Source organism: Neltuma alba, unplaced genomic scaffold (assembly GCF_004799145.2).
Source record: "Neltuma alba isolate B1F8T4 unplaced genomic scaffold, ASM479914v2 tig00001150_pilon, whole genome shotgun sequence".
NCBI lineage: Eukaryota > Viridiplantae > Streptophyta > Magnoliopsida > Fabales > Fabaceae > Neltuma > Neltuma alba.
The window spans coordinates 1-22,523 of NW_021632355.1; the positions used below are offsets into that span (position 1 = coordinate 1).

Below are 22,523 nucleotides of genomic sequence, written 5' to 3' on the forward strand. Positions count from 1 at the left end.
CAATCCGTGTGGCACGTGTTGTGGCGGAGACTGTTGCTCTGAATCATTCTGATGTAAGATGGTATGTCTTTGGAGATGATGACACAGTTTTCTTTCCAGAGAATTTGTTGAAGATCCTCTCCAAATATGATCACGAACTTTGGTACTATATCGGCGCGCACTCAGAGAGCTACGAGCAAAACCGATTCTTTGGCTTTGGAATGGCTTTTGGTGGAGCAGGTTTCGCCATAAGTTCCTCCCTAGCAAAGGTTTTAGCTAAAGTTTTTGATTCATGCATAGAAAGGTATCCTCATCTATATGGAAGTGATGGCAGGGTGTACTCTTGCTTGACAGAACTCGGCGTTGGATTAACCCACGAACCCGGTTTTCACCAGGTAACATTTAAGATTGTATACGTTGTTTTCACAAATTATGAGAAATTTGCTTCCTTTCTTTTTCCTCCTTCATCGTCCTTACTGATTACTGATTCCCCTGTTTTGTGATTGAGATTGAAACAGTTTGATATGCACGGAAATATGTTTGGTCTATTGGCTGCACACCCTGTGACACCCTTGTTATCCCTCCATCACCTGGACTATACAGATCCTGTCTTTCCCAACATGACGAAAACACAAGCCTTAGGACGTTTATTTGAGGCTGCTAATGTGGATTCTCAGAGGATCATGCAACAAACAGTTTGTTATGACAGGTGGTTTTCATGGACAATCTCGGTGTCATGGGGCTATGCTGTTCAGGTGTTCCCAAACCATATGTTCTTGCCTGATGCTCTGAGCGTGCAACAAACATTCAGGCAGTGGAAGAAGGGAAGTGCATTTGCAGGAGCATTCACTTTTAACAAAAAAGACCCTCACCCCGACCCATGCAAAAGACCCACCATTTTTTACCTGGACAGTTTGTCTTCAGGCCAGGATGTGATCACAAGTAATTACACTAGACATTATCAAAACTGTTCATATGATTCTGCTTCGCCGAGGAAAATGAAAACGATCAAAGTGGTTACAAATAAGCTAGACCTCAACATAAAACAGGTATAGCATGATACACTAGTTTTTCTGCAAACATACTATCTCGTTGTCTCCTTTAGTATTTTTGTTCTCCCTGGGGTTATTAGGAGCATTACTTGAACCGGTGATAATAGCTCTGGTTTGTTCTGTTTCTTTGTGTTCAGTTGCAGGCTCCGAGAAGGCAGTGCTGTGATGTGTTGCCCTCTACAGCTCGTGACTCCATGGAAATTGCAATTAGAGAATGCAAAGAGGACGAATTGATTTACATGCATCGATAGAAGTACAATATCAAGCGTTGTTTGAGGCAAACAAGAAAAAAGAAATAGTTGAAGGAAATGTACAAGGGAATGCCCACATATGCTTGTAGAGTCTCATCATTAGTCCAGAATTCCCATAGATGCTTGTAGAGATTTACCAGCCTAGTCGACTTCAGATAAACTAATAGCACACCAGGCAATATACTGAGGCTGCTAGGATGGAAACGCAAGGGGAAAAGTTGTATTTTGAAGGTTAATTGACATTCTTTTTGGTCAAGTTATTGACTAATAAATTCAATAATGGATTTCTAGTCTGCTTCCTTCAGCTAAAAGCATGTAAGAACTTAATAACTCAGCAGCAACAGGCACCCTTAGACCTCGTCTCATAGTTCATAAGATTCCAGATTATGTATCATACTATGTCTCAGTTTGAATCATGGGCAGAATCATAATCTAATGTCGGCAGTTTGAATAATGGGTCCCTATTAAGTTTGTGTCGGCAGTCTTGAGGACGTAACAGGCGTTCAGCCCTTTGCTTCATATTTAATCCTCACTTCTTACTGTTGAGCACTGATTGTCAATGCTGGACGGTACGGATGAGTGATGAGCCGTTGGTGACCATCTCTGTGAGAAGTATCTAATCAATTTTGATGCAGTTCTTATTTTGATCTTATTTTTGAAATCTAATTAAATGGGAATTAAAGGTGATATAAACTAATTGGATGGGATATCGTAGTGCTCATTGACATGTAGCTAGTTGATTGCAGTTCTGGGAGCTTGAGGACTAGGATGTGGCTTTGATGGCGTATTCTGAAAAACATATTGAGCCATTGACATACGCCAGTTTGTTGTGTCTTGGATTTTTCTTCTGATTGTCTCAAACGTTCCAAATTTATCTTTGCGTTAGCAAATCCAAATGAGGTTATATATCGCTGGAATTAAACGACGGGTACTACTAATTTGCTCATTTTCGTTGGCAAAAAATAAAAATTGCTCATTTTCTGTCTGCTCTCAACGTTCCAGAACCCACAAAACATTAGTCCTTATATGGTACTGCGGTGGAAGCGGAAAATAAGCCAACCTGTTTGGTGCGCTTCTTTCATTGAATCCTTCCCAAATTCCAAATTAAAAAGATTAGGCAAAAAACATGTCTTCTTTTGTCGTGGGGCCCATGGATGAAATAGGATGGTTAGAGTTAGATTGCCAATATTATTCAAGCGTTGCCCATTTCTTCATATGTTAAAAGAAGGGTATTTCCATTCCATTTTAAATTACACCTAACATAATTAATTCCATTTAACTTCTTTTCCATTAAAAAGAGCCATATCAAACGAGACTTTAAACAGAACACCAGGGAGGCCCAGACAGAGACCATGGGCACAAGTAATGCCATTCTGACATTTCAACCTTACATGGCACATGGAAGCAGCTAAGTTGTGCCCCCTGTGTCGTCCAGTGTATTTTTATTTAGTTGGTTATTTTGGTTAATTATTTCATTAGTTTGTGAATCTGTAAAACGTCGACCTACCATGGGTGTGTTTAACTTGGCTTTTGCCCTTTAATCAACCATAATACCCAAATTCTACTTTGCGGTCTGTTGTTCAAAAAACAATTAAAAAAAAAATCTTTGAACTTTCATTTGAAAAATTGTGGGTGAGACCTATATTTTATCTTTAAATTATCATTTAAATAGAAAAAAAATCTCCCAGTGTATTATGTGCAGAGTTTATTTTAATGAATGCAAGAGTTGGATTCGTTTATATCTCAAATGTTCAATCCCCAAGAATGAAACCAGGATGTCGAGGTTATGCAAGGATTGAATGCGTTAATTTATGATATACAGAGTCTGAAGATATGTTTCAGGACTCAGAAGATGAAATGGACTTTGCTCTGGCACTCAATATGGGATTTTTTTTCCCAAACTGAGGGAAAAAAACCCTTTACAAATTCAAATAAATGAAATCTTCTTGAGCAAACGAAACGACACATTCATATCCGAGAAAATTAAATCCGAACGAGTTCGTCATTTTTTTTTGTTTTGAAGAATACGGAGAACGCCAACGAAATTAAAAAATCCCAAGGATTTTACTTTTGACACCGTCTCATTAAAACTGGCCAATACGAGACTTAGCGTGGTCAATAGAATATGTCAACATGCTTAGTTAATGACTTGTCTTTCTCAAAAACAAAACTAGAGATTTTCTCTATAAATAAGCTCTTTATCAGCATATTTATCATCCCTCACTCGAAAATCATCAGACTCGTTATCGCCTCCATTCAATATGTCTTCTTCAAAGCTCACGGCCCCACCACCGTCCTCCTCCTAACCTTGACTCTCCTTCTCCAACATCATTCGGAGCCATAACTTTCTTTCCTGTGTCTGTTCAAACCCTCAAAACTTCACTTCCAACACATCTTTCGATTCAAGCTTGAAAACTCTCATCACAGTTCTTACCTCCAAAACCTCTCTTACTGGTTTCGGTCAAGCCTCCTTTGGCCAATACCATGACCAACAAGCCTACGGCCTCTCTCTTTGCCGTGGCGATGTCTCTTCCTCGGACTGCAAAACTTGTGTCTCTGAAGCAACCACCGAACTCCTCAAACGTTGCTCCTACAAGAAAGGTGCCATAATCTGGTACGACAACTGTTTGTTCAAGTATTCAGACAAAGACTTCCTTGGCCGCATTGATCATGCGAACAAGTTCTACATGTTGAACGTGAACAATGTCACTAATCCTGATGCTTTCAACTACAAGACGAAGGAATTGTTGAGCCGTCTTGCTGAGGAAGCTCATGGGAACCCTAAGATGTATGCCGCAGGAGAGTTAAAGCTTGAAGAAGGGAAGAACATGACAGTGTATGGGTTGACTCAGTGTACCAGAGACCTTTCTAGCGATGATTGCAAGAACTGTCTATATGATTCGATCGGTGAGCTTCCTAATTGTTGTAATGGGAAACAAGGGGGCAGAGTTTTTAGGCGGAAGCTGCAACGTGCAATATGAGATTTACCCTTTCTTCAAAGAATAGGGTACAGAACTTCGTGCGTCTCGTGGATATTCACGATTATTCATTATCATTATTGTTTATGTGGTTGAATACAGATCATTCATTTGTTTGATTCGACGAATAAAATGTAAAAGTATCTTAATATATGTGCTGCTTATTGTCGTACACAATCTATTCCGATCGATCCCTCTTTATGATATGTTTATTCTTCAAAGAGTAAAACTTATTTTCGTTGTCAGTCGTGGATTGATGAGCTTCCTCGATTGGCAATGATACTTCTGCATCTTCATATACTTTAATTTGTAGACGAAGTGGCGACACTCAGTATTATTTCTTATGAATAAGTTGTTGAGCGAACAAAGTTTGTTCATGTGCTCAATTTGATGAATAAAAAATCAATGCAGCTTAATGCACGTTATTATCATCAAAATCATTCTGATGATGATGATGATGATAATTAGATCCTGACGTGGGATGATCTCTTCTCTCTTATTATGAGATGTTAAGCTCTATGAAACTGATCATTTGGCTAAACCACTAGAGAACAGATTTAATTTAATGACACTTAGACAAATGATGACATGATATGCCAGAGGGAATTAGTTTTAGTACTCATAAGAGCAATAAGCACTCCAAGTTCATCATATCTAGATTATTCAGATCTAATTTGAATGATTTAGATTTAATTTTTTAAATAGAAAAATGATAGTAAAAAGATTATTTTTGTTTTATTTCTATGTTCATTAAAATAATCATTTTACCAAAATAAAAAAAAAAAATTAAATCTGTTTGAATTGTCTAGATATGATTGTTTCCCAAAGCAGCGGAGATCCTCTGAACTTCTTCAATTGCTTATTTTTCACAGAAGTATTTGAATGGGTCTCATTGAATTCACTGGCTGAGTAGGCCACGATAAATGGGGTTTAAGCAGAGAACTTTGGACCTCTGATGTATTTGTGAAGCTGTTATTTTTATACTTCACTTTTCGTCTCGCGTGCCGTGCAAAATTTTGATATTATATTATGATTATTATATAAAATATAAAATTTGAGAAATGGCGCTAATTTATGAAGTATGAACGGTGAACAATATATTGTGACTCATTATTCAAATTCTTTACAATGTATTGAATCCTCATCTGCTTGGCCCAAAAAATCCTCATCCAGATGTATATTATTTTACTGTTATAAATGTGTATACAATTTTATAAGAGTAAAATTGGTGATTTTTAAATAGCTGTCTTTCTTTTCCCTCCTATACCAAACAATGCATCATTAAAATACTTTTCTTTTCTTCCCCTCCCCTCTATAATCTATATCTTCCCTCCCCCATTAAAATCTCTCCTCTCTGTTGATCATAAGGGTGGAAAAGTTTGTGGTTAATTAATTTAAAATTTAAAAATAACTAATGACCTCATAGTATTATAAAACTTTCTGTACATTAGAGGTCATAGGTTCAATTTTATTTATAATCTCACAACATTAGTGTCTGGCCCCTTAATTGAAAAAATATAATACAGTTTGAGTGCACAAGTTTTTTAACATTTTTTTATATCATATGAACAGATCTACATAATTATATTTAGAGAAAATAATGATTTTTTCTTGTGAAATAATTTGGTTAATTTTCATGGTAGGAAAATTGATTAATTTTAAGCTTATTTAATGATTTAATCATCTTTTTCATTAAAAATATTGAACATACAAATGTAGAATTTACTAGTCTGTAAGATCCCGATAAAAATAAATATAGTTTATAAATATTTATGAATTTAAAAAATATACCCACACGCGTATAATGTAGAAAGTAGAAACATTGAAATTAGATAATCGACGCCGTAATTGATGAATCGGTATACTTCACATATTTTTGCCTGCTGCCAAGCTTGATGAAGTCATCCAGATGTGAGGAACATCAACTAATAAAATAATCAAAGACATAAATTAAACACGCAGCTCGCTTTCGAGTTTTGACACTGTCATGAAGAACTTGGTAGATAGCAGCTGGATAGACTTGGCATGAAAGGTTTTAAAGAATATGTCAGCCTGCAATTTAACCCCTTTCTTTATATTCCCCAGAGAACACATAAGAGATCTTTTTCCTCTATAAATAAGCTCAATATCAGCATAATTGTCATCCATCAGACTCATCATCAGCTCCTTCCAATATGTCTTCTTCAAAGCTCACGGCCTCCACTGTCCTCCTCCTAACCTGGGCTCTTCTTTTCCAAACATCTTTCGGAGCCAATCCTCTTTCCACTTTCTGTTCAAACCCCCAGAACTTCACCTCCAACACGCCTTTCGATTCAAACTTGAAAACGCTCATCACATTTCTCACCAAAGAAACCCCTATCACTGGTTTCGGTCAAGCCTCCTTTGGCCAATACCCTAACCAAAAAGCCTACGGCCTCTCTCTTTGCCGTGGCGATGTCTCTTCCTCGGACTGCAAAACTTGTGTCTCTGAAGCAACCACCGAACTCCTCAAACGGTGCTCCTACAGGAAAGGTGCCATAATCTTCTACGACCATTGCTTTTTCAAGTATTGGGACCAAGATTTCTTTGGCCGCATTGATGACGCGCACGCGATCTCCTCGTGGAGCTTGCAAAACGTGAGTGATCCTGACGCTTTCAACAACAAGACGAAGGAGTCGTTGAGCCGACTTGCCGAGGAAGCTCATGCGAACCCTAAGATGTATGCAGCGGGAGAGTTGAAGCTTGGGGATCATTGGAAGAATATGACGGTGTACGGGTTGACTCAGTGCACCAGGGATCTTTCTAAAGACGACTGCAAGAAGTGCCTGGACGGTGCAATCGCTAAACTTTCTGATTGTTGTGCTGGTAAAATTAGTGCAAGAGTTGTACGCGGAAGCTGCAATGTCCGCTATGAGAATTACCCATTTTTCAAAGCGTAGAACTTCATGTCGGGTGGCCGGGGTTGAAGATGAGCTAAGTTATCAGCATTATATTGTTGAGATGCTAGCGGGCCTCGACCTTCATCACCAGCTGCATCCATTCTCGTATATGTTATCGAATAAACTTTGTTCATTTGTTTGATTTATGATGGATAAAGTGTCGGTGTAACTTAGTTTTGTTTGTCAATTGTCATTGTCATCTTTCACAATCAAAATAAGAGAATGCCAGATTGACCCAAAAAAGAGTAGCGAATGAATCAGCAAAGGAAGATGCCCTGCTTTAACTGGTAGGGCCCTGATATGGGCTGGGCCTGTCCGTTGTCGGCCTAGGGAAGGGAGGTTTTTGTAATCTGCCAGGTAAAGACATTAAAAGAAGGAAGGTCTAAAACAGGATTTTTATAATTTTATTGTATAGTTTTTGTGTTTGAAAAAATATTAACATAGTTATTGATCAATATTTGATTAATTTGTCTGAACACATGCTTTACCAGAATATACTATGGTTAAGTTAGATTGATGACGAGGAGAAATTCTTCCTGCATAACTGCCATTGGTGCAGAGATGGGATCCGAATCATTTCACTGCGATGTGAGTCTAATAATTATTAATAATAACGACAAAGACACCAATACTTTACTACTATTATTAATATTATCCTTATTATGAATATTAATCATTAATTAATAATTAATGGCATGTCCTACCCTTCGCAGAAGATGCCATCCCTCCGTAGTAGTACAAGTTAATTTACTCGTTGGCCAAAAAAAAAAGAAGTTAATTTACCCTATTTCATTTTAGAGTAAATGTTTATGCAGCTCCTCGTCTTGTTTCTGACCCCTCGATCTCTTTTTATTCATAAGTTCGGTAATTGTTACATTTAATCCTCGTATTTAAATTATTATTATTATTATTATTAAACCTTATTTTTATTTTTTAAAAGAAGAAGGAGAGAGAGGAGGAGAAGGAAGCTACAGCTCCTAAAAAAAAATTGCAGCCTCTGATGGAATCTAAAGACCAATGAACAGCTATAACTTATGAAAAGGAGAGAATGGCGGATTTAAAACAAAACTGCACAGTGCCGATCCAATCGATCGGATTCCTTTGCCCACCCATACATTGTAAAAGGAAAAACTTCGTGAATTTAATTCACTCCACTTAACTGTCAAATTTATAAAAGAGATGCAGTAAACTGAGCAATTAGCGGAAGTTGGGGCCAGCTGTGAAAGATTCATCACTCTCGCTATTCATATTGTCATTAATCAGAGAAAAACAATAAAGAAAATGAACATCGATCGCTCATTAAGCAGACTGTGAATCAATAATCCAAGCATATGAATGTTTGCTCTGGTAGTAAAAACCGCATAGAACAAATAAATGCCAATTAATTAACCCACATTTTCCTATGCAAAGCTCTTGAATCGAACAAAACCAATTTCCCAGCAAGAAAATTCTAGACCCCTTACTCAATTCCGCAAAATGCAGCTAAGCCTGCCCAGGACCTAGGGCTGGTTGCGTCGAGCTGGGTGGGCTCAAAGGTGGGGCTGCCCCACTCGGGGAAGAAGGTGGCGGCGGAGTCGGCGACTGCAATACAGGCGCCGGAGGTGGATTGAGGTTAGAGTCAGGCGGAGGCGGACTTGGATTCGTTACCGGTGCCGGCGGCGTAGGTGGGCTTGGATTCGTTATCGGTACCGAAGGCGGAGGCGGACTAGGGTTCGAATAAGGTGGAATCGGACTGGGAGGGGTGGGCGGGGTGGAGCCGGAGCCGGAGCCGGAGCCAAAGTTGGGAGTAGGAAAATTAGGGGCAGGGTAGGTGGTGGTAGGAGGAGAGAAGCAGGAATCGCCGGAGCATTTGACATTTTTACTGTGTGAGCGGCGGAGGAGGCCAAAACCCAGGACGAGACCGAGAACGACGAGGACGGTGACAATGAAAATGAAGATCTTTGTTGCTTTGCCCACGTAACACATAACTGTATTGTCCGAAAAAGCAGGGTGGGGGGTAGGAAGGCGGTTTCTGAAGGAGAGAGATGGTGTAGTACTAGTCTGAATAGCCGATACTGTTATTGTGTATATCCAGTTAAGGATCAGGAGAGAATATGGCTGTGGTGGTGGGTCTTGCTTGTTCTTTTTCGTCTTTTCTCATGGCGTTTTAGGGAGAAGTGAAGAGGGAGGGAGGGAGGGAGAAATCAGGTACTAGCAGCCTAGCATGCAGAGTTAAATGTCAAGAGAGAAGGAGTGGTGGTTTAGGCTGGCTAATAAGGGATTGGCTGGAATTATTTGGAGCACGTGAAGGCCAATTCAAGATAGTACCAGAGCGTGGTGGGTTTTCCCAGTAAGGTGGTTGTCGTAGTCCTCGGTTGTTCTGTGCTGCCCTCACCGGCTCTCTTCGTATAATCAGCTAATCACTAATCACCAACGAGTTGGGCTGTATAGAGGTGGCTCAAACGTAGCCCACCCAGTCTAACTGTTGCCTATTGGACATATTTTATATAAACTTCTCATATTTTAATATATAAGATTATTTAATTTTTATTTTGATATTAAATATAAGACTCTAATCTATTTTATCTCTTATATTTATATATTGTTTTCTAAAGTAGCCTTCCTAACAATGATAGTTCTAGTCAATACGCTTGATTAACAAGGATATTTTAGGAAAAACAACACCTATTTAGGATAAATAACTAACTCAACTTACTTCCTTAAACTCTTCAAATTAGTCAACTGGCTCTTATAATTAGAATCGGAGGTAGTATTTCATAAATTATGATTAAAAAATTATTAAAAATTATTTTAAAAATCCCAATTTTTTTTGCCAACAACGGCAGGCTACGTTCAACCAACCATTTCTTTGTTGTTCCCATGTCAACGTTCAAACGACAATATGGTGATAAAGCAAGCTAGAAAGTAGGAAGGCACTGTCATTATTCATCGAGGGTGAAGAATGATGAATCCGTGGAATCTAAGACGAACCAGGATGAATCACGCCTAATCACCAAGTTAATTTGAGTTTCTCTCCCACTTCATCATCATCGTCAATTCCTATCATCTTGTCCCTTGCTTTGGGTAGAATCTTATCCTTTTTTTTTTTAATTTCAAAATTTTAAGTTTAAATCCTTAATCCTTAATTCAATTTCATTATTTAATCTGCAAGAGGCCAAGGCCTAATTCTATTATTAAACTTTTTTAAAAAAATCATATAACGGTTTACTCGTATAAAAAAAATGGAGTAAACTTGGTTTTTCTGGGCAATGATCCGCCGCAGCATGCGAAAGTTGTCCTCTGACATTGTCTGCATCATGATTGGAGAAGTTCTGCATATTTGTGTTTTTAAATCATGATTGGAGAATTTCTGCATATATCTACTAGCAAGATAAAAGCTAGCTACTCTTTTCTTAGCTTTGTTTGTAATCTGATCCCTTTGTAAATATTGGAGTAATAATTCTTTTTCACTCAAAAAAATTATATTTTACAAGTAAAGATAAAAGGGAAAATCCCAATTAAATCCATCTGAAATAATAAAATTTCAATTAATACTTATACTTTTAATGAATTCCTAAGCTAAGAGGTCTAATTAGGGATTTTCAAATGTTACTAAAAGACCAGAATGCCTCTTTATAATCAAAAGGAAAATTGAATGTAGGTGTAAATCTGATTTTAGTTTTAATTATTCAAATAGATTTACTAGTGAGGACGTGGTCTTTCTTAGATTTATGTCAAAGGTGTGTTTTGTAATTGTAATGTTATGTCAACTTTAGAATTTATGGCCTTTTAGTTTTTTTTATATAATAAAAATTTGATATTGAATAAATCTTGGAGACCGAAAAATTGAAGATGAATTGATGAATCTCAATGTAAGTTGTGAAATAGTAAAATTAATTTTGATAGATATTCAAGAATTTCGTGAATCTTTGATTTGATTTTTTCTCGCACAAAAAAAATATATTTGATCTTTTAATATTTTACATTTGAAATCGTAAAATTTTTATTAGTTCCTATATTTTTGCAATTCTATAGATATCTAGAAATATGTATTTTTTTATCTTGAATTTTCAATTATTTTTTATTGGCCATAATCGTGATTTTTCTTTTTTTGTTTTTTATATGATAATGTTTTTGGCCAAATTTCATGTGATAATATTTAAAGAAAAAACGTGTTAGTTAAATTCAATTAAATGAATTAAAACTAAAATTAGGCTTTTTAATTATGAAGGGCATTTTGGTCTTTTAGTAATATTTAGGAATCCCCAATTAGGCCTCTTGAACTAATTAAGAATTTGTTAAAAGTGTAAGCTTAAATTAGTATTTTGCTATTTCAAGTGGATTTAATTAGAATTTTTCCAAGACAAAAACAAGACTTAATTGATTGTGATCTACAAGTAATTGACATTTTAAACTGGAATAAAATAAATTGATGTTTTAAAATTGTGAATATTATGCAAAACAATAAGTGTATATCAATAATATTTTTCTCCCACACCAGCTTTCCCCAGCTAATATTTATATCACATGGTTTAATAGCTAATTTAATTCAAACATCTATATTTATTTAGACAATAGTACTTAAAATAAATTTAAATTTAAATTTTTTTACTTAATTTTTGTTAAAAAATAAAATTTTACAATTTCAATTAACTGTGAAAAAGAGAATAATTTCATTTCTGTATGTTTATAAGCATAGGTATTTTTACATTGGAGGCAATCTTCTTTAAGTCAATAGCAGATACTATCTCCGATACTAATTATAAGACCTTATTTATAGTTTATAAGTAAGATTTTATAATTAGGATCGAGCATGATACTAAATTTAGATAGCTCTTGTGTATATCAAATGTTAAATTTCAGAACAATTTCAATTAAATTTGATTTTCGGCCTGTTTGTCCATGGGCCCAAACGCCCCTTGACACTATACTGGGGCATTAACAATGTTTTGGCCCATGCATAACTTCCTGTCCAAGTCTCACACATCATGTAGCACTGACTTTTTTTTTCTAAATTAAGAAAAATCCCCTATTAAAATTTTTATTGATAAGAAATCCCCTTTTTATACCAAAAAAAATCCGACACTCTGAAAAATTTGTATACATAGGATACAGGTACTTTGATTTAAGTTTTCCTGATCAATAAAAATTTTAATAGGTCCCAAGTTTTCCCTTTTTCTTAGAAACAAACACCAATCAATTTACCAATCTCAATTTTTTTTTGGCCAGAAGAAGTATTCATTCATTCAAACAATAAAGTTATTACAAACACCAATTTAAAAAAATAGTCAGCCAAAGAAAAACATCAAACTCAACCCTAAAAACCACAAACAAAGCCCTTAGCACACTACGATACTGTGAAGTAAATTCACAAATCTCCCAAAAAGATAAGACTGCAAAGTTGTGTCCTATGATCCTTGATAACGGCGAGAAAGGGTGGTTGTCGTATGACCTACTCAAATATTAAGCCCAACCCTTTATGTGCCAATCTCAATTGAATGAGATCAGGTAATCTGGTTGCAAGGCTCTCCTAAGGTTTGTACCGCAAAACCTATATACCATTAGAACCTACGCACCATCCGCAATTCCGCATTAGTTTGTGAGTTACTTTTTAAAATATATATATATATATATATAATACAAAACTCTAGATAATTTCTTTTGACCCCGCCAAAAGTCTCAAAACGGCTCTGCGGCTCTAGTTCGTTACTTCTATCGCATATAATTGCATATTCAGAGGCCTTACAAATGGTTTCGCCCCATTGGAAAGCCACATAATTCCATAGCCACACAAATGCGCAAGAAACCAGCACAGCGATGATTTATTTGAGAAGCATGTGCAGAAAAAAAGGAAAAGATTTCAAGAACGGTCCAAGAAGCTGGAGCGAAGAAGCAACACCCACCACTTGTGCGTGTTGATTCTTAGACGTACTTCCCATGTCGTCTTCTTGATTGATATTTCAACTCTCCTCCGCCGTCACACTCAGAGAGCCACAATACTATAGCATTCACTTGACATTTTCATACTAGAAGTAGCGATGAAGAACAATCTCGACCCAAAAGAAGAAAATCGCCTTCTATGATCTGCGACGACAACATTGGTGGTAGAAGCGTTCGTGCGTAGCCCAAGTCACCACGGAAAGATTCCCGCTTCCGGTGGAAGGTGGACTGGGCAGAAGAATTGGAGTTCAAGCAAGGAATTTTCGCCCCAGGTTAAAGGGTCTCAGAGCAATGAAACCCGCGGAGGCAACAAGAATTACGAGTCCCAGGAGTTCTAGGCATGGCCTCACATTGAGTTTCCGACGAGTTTCAAGATTTGAAACGATGGCTGCCAAAGCAGCAGTCGCAGAATCAGAGGTAAGCAGAACCCAACAGTTCTACGTCTCATAGGGCACTCATAAAATCATCAAGCTGTGGCCGAGGATGACTGGCTGAGACTTGGTTCATCAATCATCACCCTTGCACGAGATACTTTTTTATGCATCCACGGTCCACCTCCTTTCTTTTCTCGTCAATATAAAAATCATAATAGGGATACAATAACGATTCCATAATGTCATAATATGTAAAATGACTAAGCAGACATGTGGTAAATTATTAGTGGTTCGCCTTTATAATTCTATTGAAAATATTTTACCGTGCAGAGTCTTTTCTTCTCTTTTTCCCCAAATAAAGCAACCGTTTTATCTTTATTTTATTTCATTGTGTTTTATTTATCGTTTTCTACCGATTAGCTTGTTCTTACCCCCAATTATTAGCACTAATATATTCTGGGGGCATAAGAGATCAAGAGGGAGCATATTTTTCCTTTTGCTTATTCTCCCCTTCTACTATCATTTTGCTTCCGAAGAGCAGGAGCCATAGAGGAAAACCAAACTTTTTCTCACGTCAAAATGACGCAAGCACGATGTTGAAGGACTATTTTCATCCTCTCTTAATCATTCTGTAATTCTGCTGAAAATATGCAGGCTCCAAGTACTTCCACTCTCAGCAATCCGATGCTTGCAAACTATGTGCCGGTATTCGTGATGCTCCCAGTAAGTCATGAACTTGGTCTCTGTCTTTGGATATCAAGTTCAGTGCAACTACATTCAATTAGCTGGCATTAATCTGTTTCTTGGGTTCTATTTGGACCCTGATTTCTCCTTCCAGCTGGGGGTTGTTACCACTGATAATGCCTTAGAAGACAGAGATGGGCTCGAGAAACAGCTCAAAGAGCTACGTGCTGCAGGGGTTGATGGGGTTATGGTTGATGTGTGGTGGGGTGTCGTAGAATCCAAAGGACCTAAGCAGTATGATTGGTCTGCTTATAGGAGCTTGTTTCAACTGGTTAAAAGATGTAGATTGAAGCTACAAGCCATAATGTCATTTCACCAATGTGGAGGGAATGTAGGGGATTCTGTTTTCATCCCTCTCCCTAAATGGGTACTTGAAATTGGAGAATCAGACCCTGACATCTTTTATACAAGTCGCACAGGAAACAGGAATAAGGAATATCTTAGTCTTGGTGTAGATAACAAGCCTTTATTTCATGGAAGAACAGCCATTGAGGTTAGTCTTTTCGAAATCGGAGTCTTACCAATAGTCTTGATATCTTATACGTCGGGTCTGCCTTTGCTTCGTCTGACATAATTTCTCAAGAGTCTTACGAATGAGGGCGGGAAAAATTGATGATCGAGGGTTCAGTTTTGGATTGTTAACCTGCAAAATCTAAAATTAGTCGTTTAATGCAGATATATAGTGACTATATGAAGAGCTTCAGAGAGAATATGGCGGATTTTTTAGAATCTGAGCTCCTGATTGACATTGAAGTAGGACTTGGTCCTGCGGGAGAACTCAGATACCCCTCTTATGCAGATAGTCAGGGATGGAAGTTTCCTGGTATTGGAGAATTTCAGGTGAGTACGAGTTTTACTGCAATAACAACTTGTGGATGAGGCCATCAAAGTGTATCATGGCACTGAAGAAAATATATGCATCTTGATACTGCAGTGCTATGACAAATATCTCAGAGCTGATTTCAAAGAGGCTGCTTCAAAATCTGGTCATCCCGAATGGGAGCTACCAGATAATGCAGGGGAATATAATGACAAACCAGAATCTACGGAATTTTTCAAATCAAATGGGACTTACCTCACGGAGAAAGGGAAGTTTTTCTTGACATGGTATTCCGGCAAGTTGCTGAACCATGGTGATGAGATCTTAGATGAAGCAAATAAAGCGTTCATAGGCTGCAAAGTGAAGTTGGCTGCAAAAGTAAATTCTGTAACTTGTATCTCATTACCATTTCTTTTCTCTGCTTCATTCATCTGATAGCATATTATGGAAACAGGTGGCTGGAATCCACTGGTGGTACAACACAGAAAATCATGCTGCGGAACTCACTACTGGATATTACAATTTAAATGATAGAGATGGATACCGTCCTATAGCAAGGATGCTTTCTCGACACAATGCTATATTGAATTTTACATGTCTTGAGATGAGGAACTCCGAACAAATTTCTGAAGCAAAAAGTGGTCCCCAGGAACTTGTTCAGCAGGTGATTTATTCCAATCTCTATTCTAAATCTCATGCCTACTCAGCATTCAGCAAGTTCAAGTCGGTCTGTGACTGAAAACCTCCATGGAATTGATTCTTTGTGAATGAAAGAAAGCTTTGTACGTTACCTACCCTTACCGATATCCGCAGGCTCCACCCTTGTATTGCTGAAGGGTTTCTTAACCCCTAATGAAATCTATCATCTTATGAACTTTCCCATTCACTTTAGTACATAATTACAACGTTGTCAGTAAAGAAATTGCAGCAACCTGCCACAAAGTATGATAAAGCAAGGAACATATGCAGGTGAAATCAGAATATAAGCATTTATAATATGACACTAAACAGTAATATTTCTTATCCCAATAAACAATAAATACTTTTATATAATTTACTCGTAGCTTGGAAAAAATAAATATAAATTTTCTGCCTACTTATTTTGCAGTCATGTCGAACATTCTATTGCTGAAGGTCGTTTCAATGCCAGGCTAAATTGGGTGTACATACAGGTCCTAAGTGGAGGCTGGATAGAGGGGCTGGAAGTTGCTGGAGAAAATGCACTTTCAAGGTATGACAGGATAGGTTACGATCAAATTCTTCTAAATGCTAGGCCTAGTGGAGTTAACAGACGGGGCCCTCCAAGACAAAGACTGTATGGGGTGACATACTTGCGTTTGTCAGATGAGTTACTGCAAAGATCAAATTTTTACGTATTCAAAATCTTTGTGCGAAAAATGCATGCTGATATGGTAAATAGGTTTTTACAGAACCTATTTAATTGGAGAAGATGATGATTTTCGTGGTTTCTGAACTAAGGTGATCATAAAATGCAGGACTACATTCCAGACGCTGAACAATACAATCATTTCACTGTCCCAATGGAGAGGTCAAAGCCAAGAATTCCAACGAACGTCCTTCTTGAAGCAACCAAACCAGTGAAACCATTTGCATGGAATGAGAAAACGGATATGAGCGTGGGCGGTATATTTGTTGATCTAGTAGCAGAGATCTTGTCAATATTCAATCTAAGCTGAAAAAAATAAATGAATGGAAAGAGTGGGAGGGGAAGAAATGTGAACAAAATCAGAAAGCGATGTTTCAGTCCAGCAATTATTTGGTTGGATTGATAAGCTTAATCATTTACTTCAGTGATTTGCTATGCAGCCACTCCCCTGCCTCCCATCACCGTCTCCATTATTTGTAGTTGAATCTATCCCTACTTTCTATGATTTGCAGTTGAAGAAAATATTTGTTAGAATTCAAATGCAACAAACTAAAGTAACTTGTGCAACTGATCCAATCACAAAAAAAGAAGTAACATGGATAAATATATACATATAGGGGAATACATAACAACACGAGAAATAGGCTACCAAAAACAAAGTAGACTTGCATGCAAGGAGATGACAAATCATTTAGCTTCTCAATATGTTCTTTGTAACATCTTAAATTCTACTCTAAGGATTTAAATATTTTAAAAAAAAGGGGTTCAAACTGTTATTTTTTCCGTTTTACCTAGGGTTTTTAACTTCAGTTTACCTTAAGTGTTTTCTTTTTACCTTCCCCTGTCTTCTTTCTCTTCCTCTCTTTCGCTCTCTCCGCGTTCATTCCGCTCGCAGCGTCGCTCATCTCTCCCCCTTCTTTCTTCATCGTTTCAGATAGTTTTAGTAAGTAAAACTACTTCTAATTACAAAAATTCCTTCATGAAAGTTGTCCTACTCAGTCAGATCTATCTAATGATAATAATTTTGTGTTGCTTAGAAAAAAAATTTTGATATAGAGTTCAGAGCAAGTATTTAGTTTTGATGAGTGTTAACCACAGCATTGTAGATCTATTATAGTATATCATTTTTACTGGTTTAGATTTGTCTATTTGTTGATTTTAGTATTTAAAAATTAATTTTTAATTAAAAAAATGTTATTTATGAGATATATCATATTTATACCGATTAAAATTAAGTTAAATAATTTATTTGGGTTGTTTGACATATTTTTAAAATTTTAATCTGTTTAGTTTTATTTATTGGGTGACTGAAGGTTTTAAAATAATTATTGTAGTTAAAGTTTCTTATTTATGAAAAAAATATATATATGCCATTAAAATTTTGATTAGATTATTTATATATATAAATATTTGAGATACTATTGAATTTTTGATGGTCCGGTTTTGAGGTTTAAATTTCAAATGAGATTTTTAAAATTTAGAATATACTAATTTCATATTTAGAAATTTTAGAAAATTCTTTTTATTAAAGTAAATAAGTTGGAGGATGTAAATAAATAATTTGGCTTGTTAGAAAATTATCAATTAGTTCTAAAGTACTTAATTTTGGGTTATAAGAGTTGTGAGAATTTAGAATGAAAATTAAAGATAAAGGCAAAGAATAATTGGCCTGTTGCATAATCGTGATGATATTATTGATCACCAACATTGAAATTTGATCGGTTCAATCGCATCATAACGTTAGTATAAATGATGTAGTGGAGGATAATAAATTAAACTGCAAAGAAAGGATTGCAAAGTACATTAGCTCTGGTGTGACAATGATAAATAAAAAACTTTGGAGGAAAGTAAATAAAAGTTTCGGTATATAAATAAGAGCTCTAAATGTGCTCTCTTTTGCATGATTTTCTATAAATACGAATGTAACAGGCGCAGCAAACTCAAATTTGCATTAGATTTTCTGTTTTCAATATTCAGGAATATCAAAATGTGAATTCCATTAAGGCATACGGGTATTCAGCCCAAAATAATCTATCTGCACAATGCCAAATAGTAAAAGCTAGATTAGTTTTAGATATGCGCAAAAGAATATTGTGAAACTGATCAGTATACACAATGAAATGATAGAACCTCAGCTACAGATCTTAAAGGCTTCTGAATAACGACATGTTGTCTAAGCATTACGAGAAGATGATGAGATCTCACATTTTACAGCATCTGTATAAATAAATCAGGAGGAATTCATAGAGAAAACAGGCAACGACAAATTCCCCCACCCGACAAAAGCAGATTTCATTATCAAACAAACCTGTGTAGTTATTGATCTTTTTTTGGCCACGTGCAGTTATTGATACAAGCATTGGTCTATTTATTGTTATTACAGCTAAGATCTCCTCAATATTCAATCTAAACCCAAAAACAAAAACAAAAAAAACGAGGGGAAAAAGCCCCCCTGGGGGGGCAATATGAACAAAATAGGAAAATGCTTTTCCGTCATGCAAATCATTCAGGTGATTGGATTGATGAGTCGATCACTAAATTCAGTAATCTGCTACCTCCCATCATCGTCCCCACAATGAACAGGATAAAATAGGCAATTCTGATGTGCTGAAATAAAAGGCAAGCTCATTTGTTCGCGTGTGGGTCATAAGTAACTCATAATGAGATACTCCTCCGATCCTTATTATAAGACCCAATTTAACTTTTTATTTGGTCCTAATTATAAGACCCAATCCATTTTGTTTCTTATATTTATGCATTTTTTTCCAAGATAATTCTTCTAATAATGATAGTTTTAGCCAATATACTTAATTAGTAAGGATATTTTAAGAATGACAACACTTATTTATTATAAATAACCAACTTAACTTACTTCCTTAATCTCCTTAAATAAGTCAATTGGGTCTTATAATTAGAACCGGAGGAGTATTAAAGTTGATATGATATATTCAAAGATATCTAGGACAGTGGGCACCACCTTCATAATAAAGCCATGCTGCATTCAGCACAGATGGACGCTGCTCTAATATGGTGGCTTTTTTGTTGGCAATGGTGGATTAGATGTAGTCATATCAGCTTTTCCCTGTTAGTCATATCAAGATGATCGCCAAAGATGTAACCTTTTCATCCGTCCAAGGGACGGGCACAACCAATCTAACTTTTACTAATGCGGCTCATCTTTTCCCCTGTAGTTTTTACCCTTCTCATATTTCTCATTTTTTTTCCATCTCATTTTTTCTCTAAATGCATGTGAATATAAATGTAGAAATTCAATTTAACCGAATTATATATCACAACCACCATAGGAAAAACCAGAAATTAATGAATATAAAAATAAGAAATTCCCAAATTTCCTTTTTATATTGTACATGTCTTTGCAATGCTCTTGGTTTTCTATAAAAGGCTCCCTCTGGTTGCTTCTTCAAGCAAGCAAGCAAGCATCTCCGCTTTCAATTCACTCAGGAAACAAGAAAATGGCAGCAACAAAGTCTTCCATTCCAGCCACAAACTATGTTCCAATTTACGTCATGCTCCCAGTAAGTTGTCACACTTGTAAACTGTCTATTCTGTGGAATGTATAAGAATTAACCAAGCCTGTTCTTCTTCTTTTTCTTCTTTTCGCCCTAACTTTAATTTATGCCCTACTTTAGCTCGGAGTTGTTACTGTTGAGAATGTGCTCCAAGACCCAGAAGGGCTGAAGAGACAGCTACAGAAGCTACATGAAGCTGGGGTTGATGGGGTTATGGTTGATGTGTGGTGGGGGATCATAGAGCTGAAGGGACCTAAGCAATATGACTGGAGCGCATATAGGAGCTTGTTTCAAGTGGTCCACGAATGTGGCTTGAAACTGCAAGCCATCATGTCCTTTCACCAATGCGGAGGTAACGTAGGAGATGTCGTCAACATCCCTATTCCTCAGTGGGTTCTCGACATCGGAGAATCAAACCCTGATATCTTCTATACCAATCGCTCTGGCACTAGAAACAAAGAATATCTCACTAATGGCGTTGACAACGAGCCTCTCTTCCATGGACGAACCGCCATTCAGGTAATGAACTCTTCTTTCTTCTCCGTGGTAACTCTGAATATTGTTGCTGAAAGAGAAGAACTACATAATCAGATCTGATTGTTAAACTCTCACTGTTCATATACTTCAATCTGCATTATTATATCATTTATCTGTAGAAAAATTTGTAATCGACCTATTTTAAGCTTTACGCAAAGTATGCTTGTAGTGTAAGAGGGCTATGAAGTTTGGTTAAACATTGAACAAGAATGTGGGAGGTTTAGCTTCGCATTCCTCACTCCTGATGAAGCTTACTGAATCAGCCGCATCACTTGTTGAGTTGCTTTATAGATATACAGTGACTACATGAAGAGTTTCAGAGAAAACATGTCCGATTTTCTGGAAGCTGGACTCATCATAGACATTGAAGTCGGGCTTGGTCCAGCAGGAGAGCTCAGATATCCCTCTTATCCACAAAGCCAGGGATGGGTTTATCCTGGTATTGGAGAATTTCAGGTAAGCTCGTTAGTCTAGAAATTTTCACTAGGACTAGGCTAATAGGTTGTCGTACTTGTAACATCATTCTTTTGAAAACTATGCATGCAGTGCTATGACAAATACCTGAAAGCACATTTCAAGAAGGCAGCAACATCCGCTGGACATTCTGAATGGGAACTGCCAGATGATGCAGGGAAGTACAATGATGTCCCAGAATCCACTGACTTCTTTAAACCAGACGGCACATACCTCACTGAGAGAGGGAAGTTCTTCCTGACTTGGTACTCAAACAGATTGCTGGAACATGCTGATCAGATCCTTGATGAAGCCAACAAAGCTTTTCTTGGCTGTAAACTTAAATTAGCAATAAAAGTATATTCATGATGCATCAGACTTTCACAACACTGGCTTCCATTTGTATACGCAGATCAATTAACTCTCAACCATGACAAAACAGGTCTCAGGAATACACTGGTGGTACAAAGCTCCAAGTCATGCTGCTGAGCTTACTACTGGATACTACAACCTAGATGATAGAGACGGGTATCGACCAATAGCACGAATGCTGTCTCGTCATGATGCTATTTTGAATTTCACTTGTCTTGAGATGAGGGATTCAGAACAAAGCTCTAATGCCAAAAGTGGACCTAAGGAACTTGTTCAACAGGTAATGCATCAGAAGTTTTCTTCAGTTTAATACCCAATCTACTTTTTGGACATTATGTCACATTCAAATGGTTGTATGGCAATGCTGAACTACCAAAAAGGCAAATCTTTGTGCAGGTTTTGAGTGGAGGTTGGAGAGAAGACGTTGAAGTTGCTGGAGAAAATGCACTTTCAAGGTATGATGCAACAGGTTACAACCAAATCCTCCTGAATGCTAGACCAAATGGTGTCAACAAAAGTGGCCCTCCAAAACTGAAAATGTATGGGGTAACATACCTGCGTCTATCAGATGATCTTCTGGGAGAATCAAATTTCGAAATATTCAAGAAATTTGTTGGAAAAATGCATGCTGATCTGGTGAGCAGTTTGTCATACATACACTATTATGACAATGGTTTTGACACTGCATTTACTACAGTATTTAAAAGCCTCTGGCTTCTTCTAACTCTTCCTCAACATTGCAGGATTACATAGAAGACCCTCAAAAGTATGGTCACTACTTAACTCCGTTGAAGCCATCAAAACCAAAGATTCCTATCGAAGTTCTTCTTGAAGCAACCAAACCAATTCCGCCATTCCCATGGGAATCAGAAACAGACATGAAAGTTGATGCTTGACTTGCCAACCAGGTGTAAAAGATCTTTTCAAGGCCAGATGGAATAGATTACCACTTTTACCCCTATATTCCCATGTGTGCAATCCCAGAAATAATGCCACAATGTGGCACTTGGAGTTGGAGATATCTGTTGAGTGAATTATGAATAAGAAGCTTTCGGTATTTCAACGTCGTGTACTGTGTTGTCAAACTATTGAATAAAGAGTTAAGAGTGCCCGTGTATTTGGAGTTGCTTAGCGTTTCATTGAACTTCCAAATTTACCTTCTCTAAGATGATGAAGCCAAAGGATATCTCGCTTGCTAATCTCTCAACT

At 36.9% G+C, this 22,523-nt stretch overlaps 5 protein-coding genes and 1 pseudogene across 7 annotated transcripts; 5 read left to right on the forward strand and 1 right to left on the reverse strand.

The window, feature by feature from the left end:
• Positions 1–5: 5 nt before the first annotated feature.
• LOC114752009 (uncharacterized) lies at positions 6–1,593 on the forward strand (the record flags this gene model as incomplete). The annotated part of the gene is made up of 3 exons (XM_028940731.1): positions 6–374; positions 498–1,028; positions 1,169–1,593. Coding segments are annotated over 3 exons (1,014 nt in total), but the record flags the coding sequence as incomplete, so codon positions are not given.
• Positions 1,594–3,057: 1,464 nt separating this feature from the next.
• Positions 3,058–4,288, forward strand: LOC114752086 (cysteine-rich repeat secretory protein 38-like; annotated as a pseudogene).
• A 2,146-nt stretch (positions 4,289–6,434) lies between these two features.
• Positions 6,435–7,261, forward strand: LOC114752001 (cysteine-rich repeat secretory protein 38-like). Its single transcript, XM_028940720.1, has one exon. The coding sequence runs from the start codon at positions 6,435–6,437 to the stop codon at positions 7,176–7,178; it is 744 nt and encodes a 247-aa protein (XP_028796553.1). The 3' UTR covers positions 7,179–7,261.
• Positions 7,262–8,660: 1,399 nt separating this feature from the next.
• LOC114752098 (vegetative cell wall protein gp1-like) lies at positions 8,661–9,143 on the reverse strand. The gene has a single exon (XM_028940821.1). It carries the CDS (start codon positions 9,141–9,143, stop codon positions 8,661–8,663), a length of 483 nt encoding a protein of 160 aa, XP_028796654.1.
• A 3,859-nt stretch (positions 9,144–13,002) lies between these two features.
• On the forward strand, positions 13,003–16,865 carry LOC114751985 (beta-amylase). Of its 3 annotated transcripts, none has more exons than XM_028940695.1 (8): positions 13,003–13,514; positions 14,126–14,194; positions 14,310–14,708; positions 14,891–15,055; positions 15,150–15,413; positions 15,490–15,699; positions 16,208–16,447; positions 16,532–16,865. In XM_028940695.1, exons 1-8 carry the CDS (start codon positions 13,389–13,391, stop codon positions 16,730–16,732), a joined length of 1,674 nt encoding a protein of 557 aa, XP_028796528.1. In that variant the 5' UTR covers positions 13,003–13,388; the 3' UTR covers positions 16,733–16,865. The 3 variants fall into 3 exon arrangements, with proteins under 3 accessions (XP_028796528.1, XP_028796536.1, XP_028796542.1); XM_028940703.1 differs by having other exon boundaries at positions 16,208–16,266; positions 16,532–16,730; XM_028940709.1 differs by lacking the exon at positions 16,532–16,865 and having other exon boundaries at positions 16,144–16,324.
• A 3,006-nt stretch (positions 16,866–19,871) lies between these two features.
• LOC114752037 (beta-amylase-like) lies at positions 19,872–22,287 on the forward strand. The gene is made up of 7 exons (XM_028940758.1): positions 19,872–19,958; positions 20,073–20,471; positions 20,781–20,945; positions 21,036–21,299; positions 21,385–21,594; positions 21,711–21,950; positions 22,058–22,287. Exons 1-7 carry the CDS (start codon positions 19,896–19,898, stop codon positions 22,208–22,210), a joined length of 1,494 nt encoding a protein of 497 aa, XP_028796591.1. The 5' UTR covers positions 19,872–19,895; the 3' UTR covers positions 22,211–22,287.
• Positions 22,288–22,523: the final 236 nt, after the last annotated feature.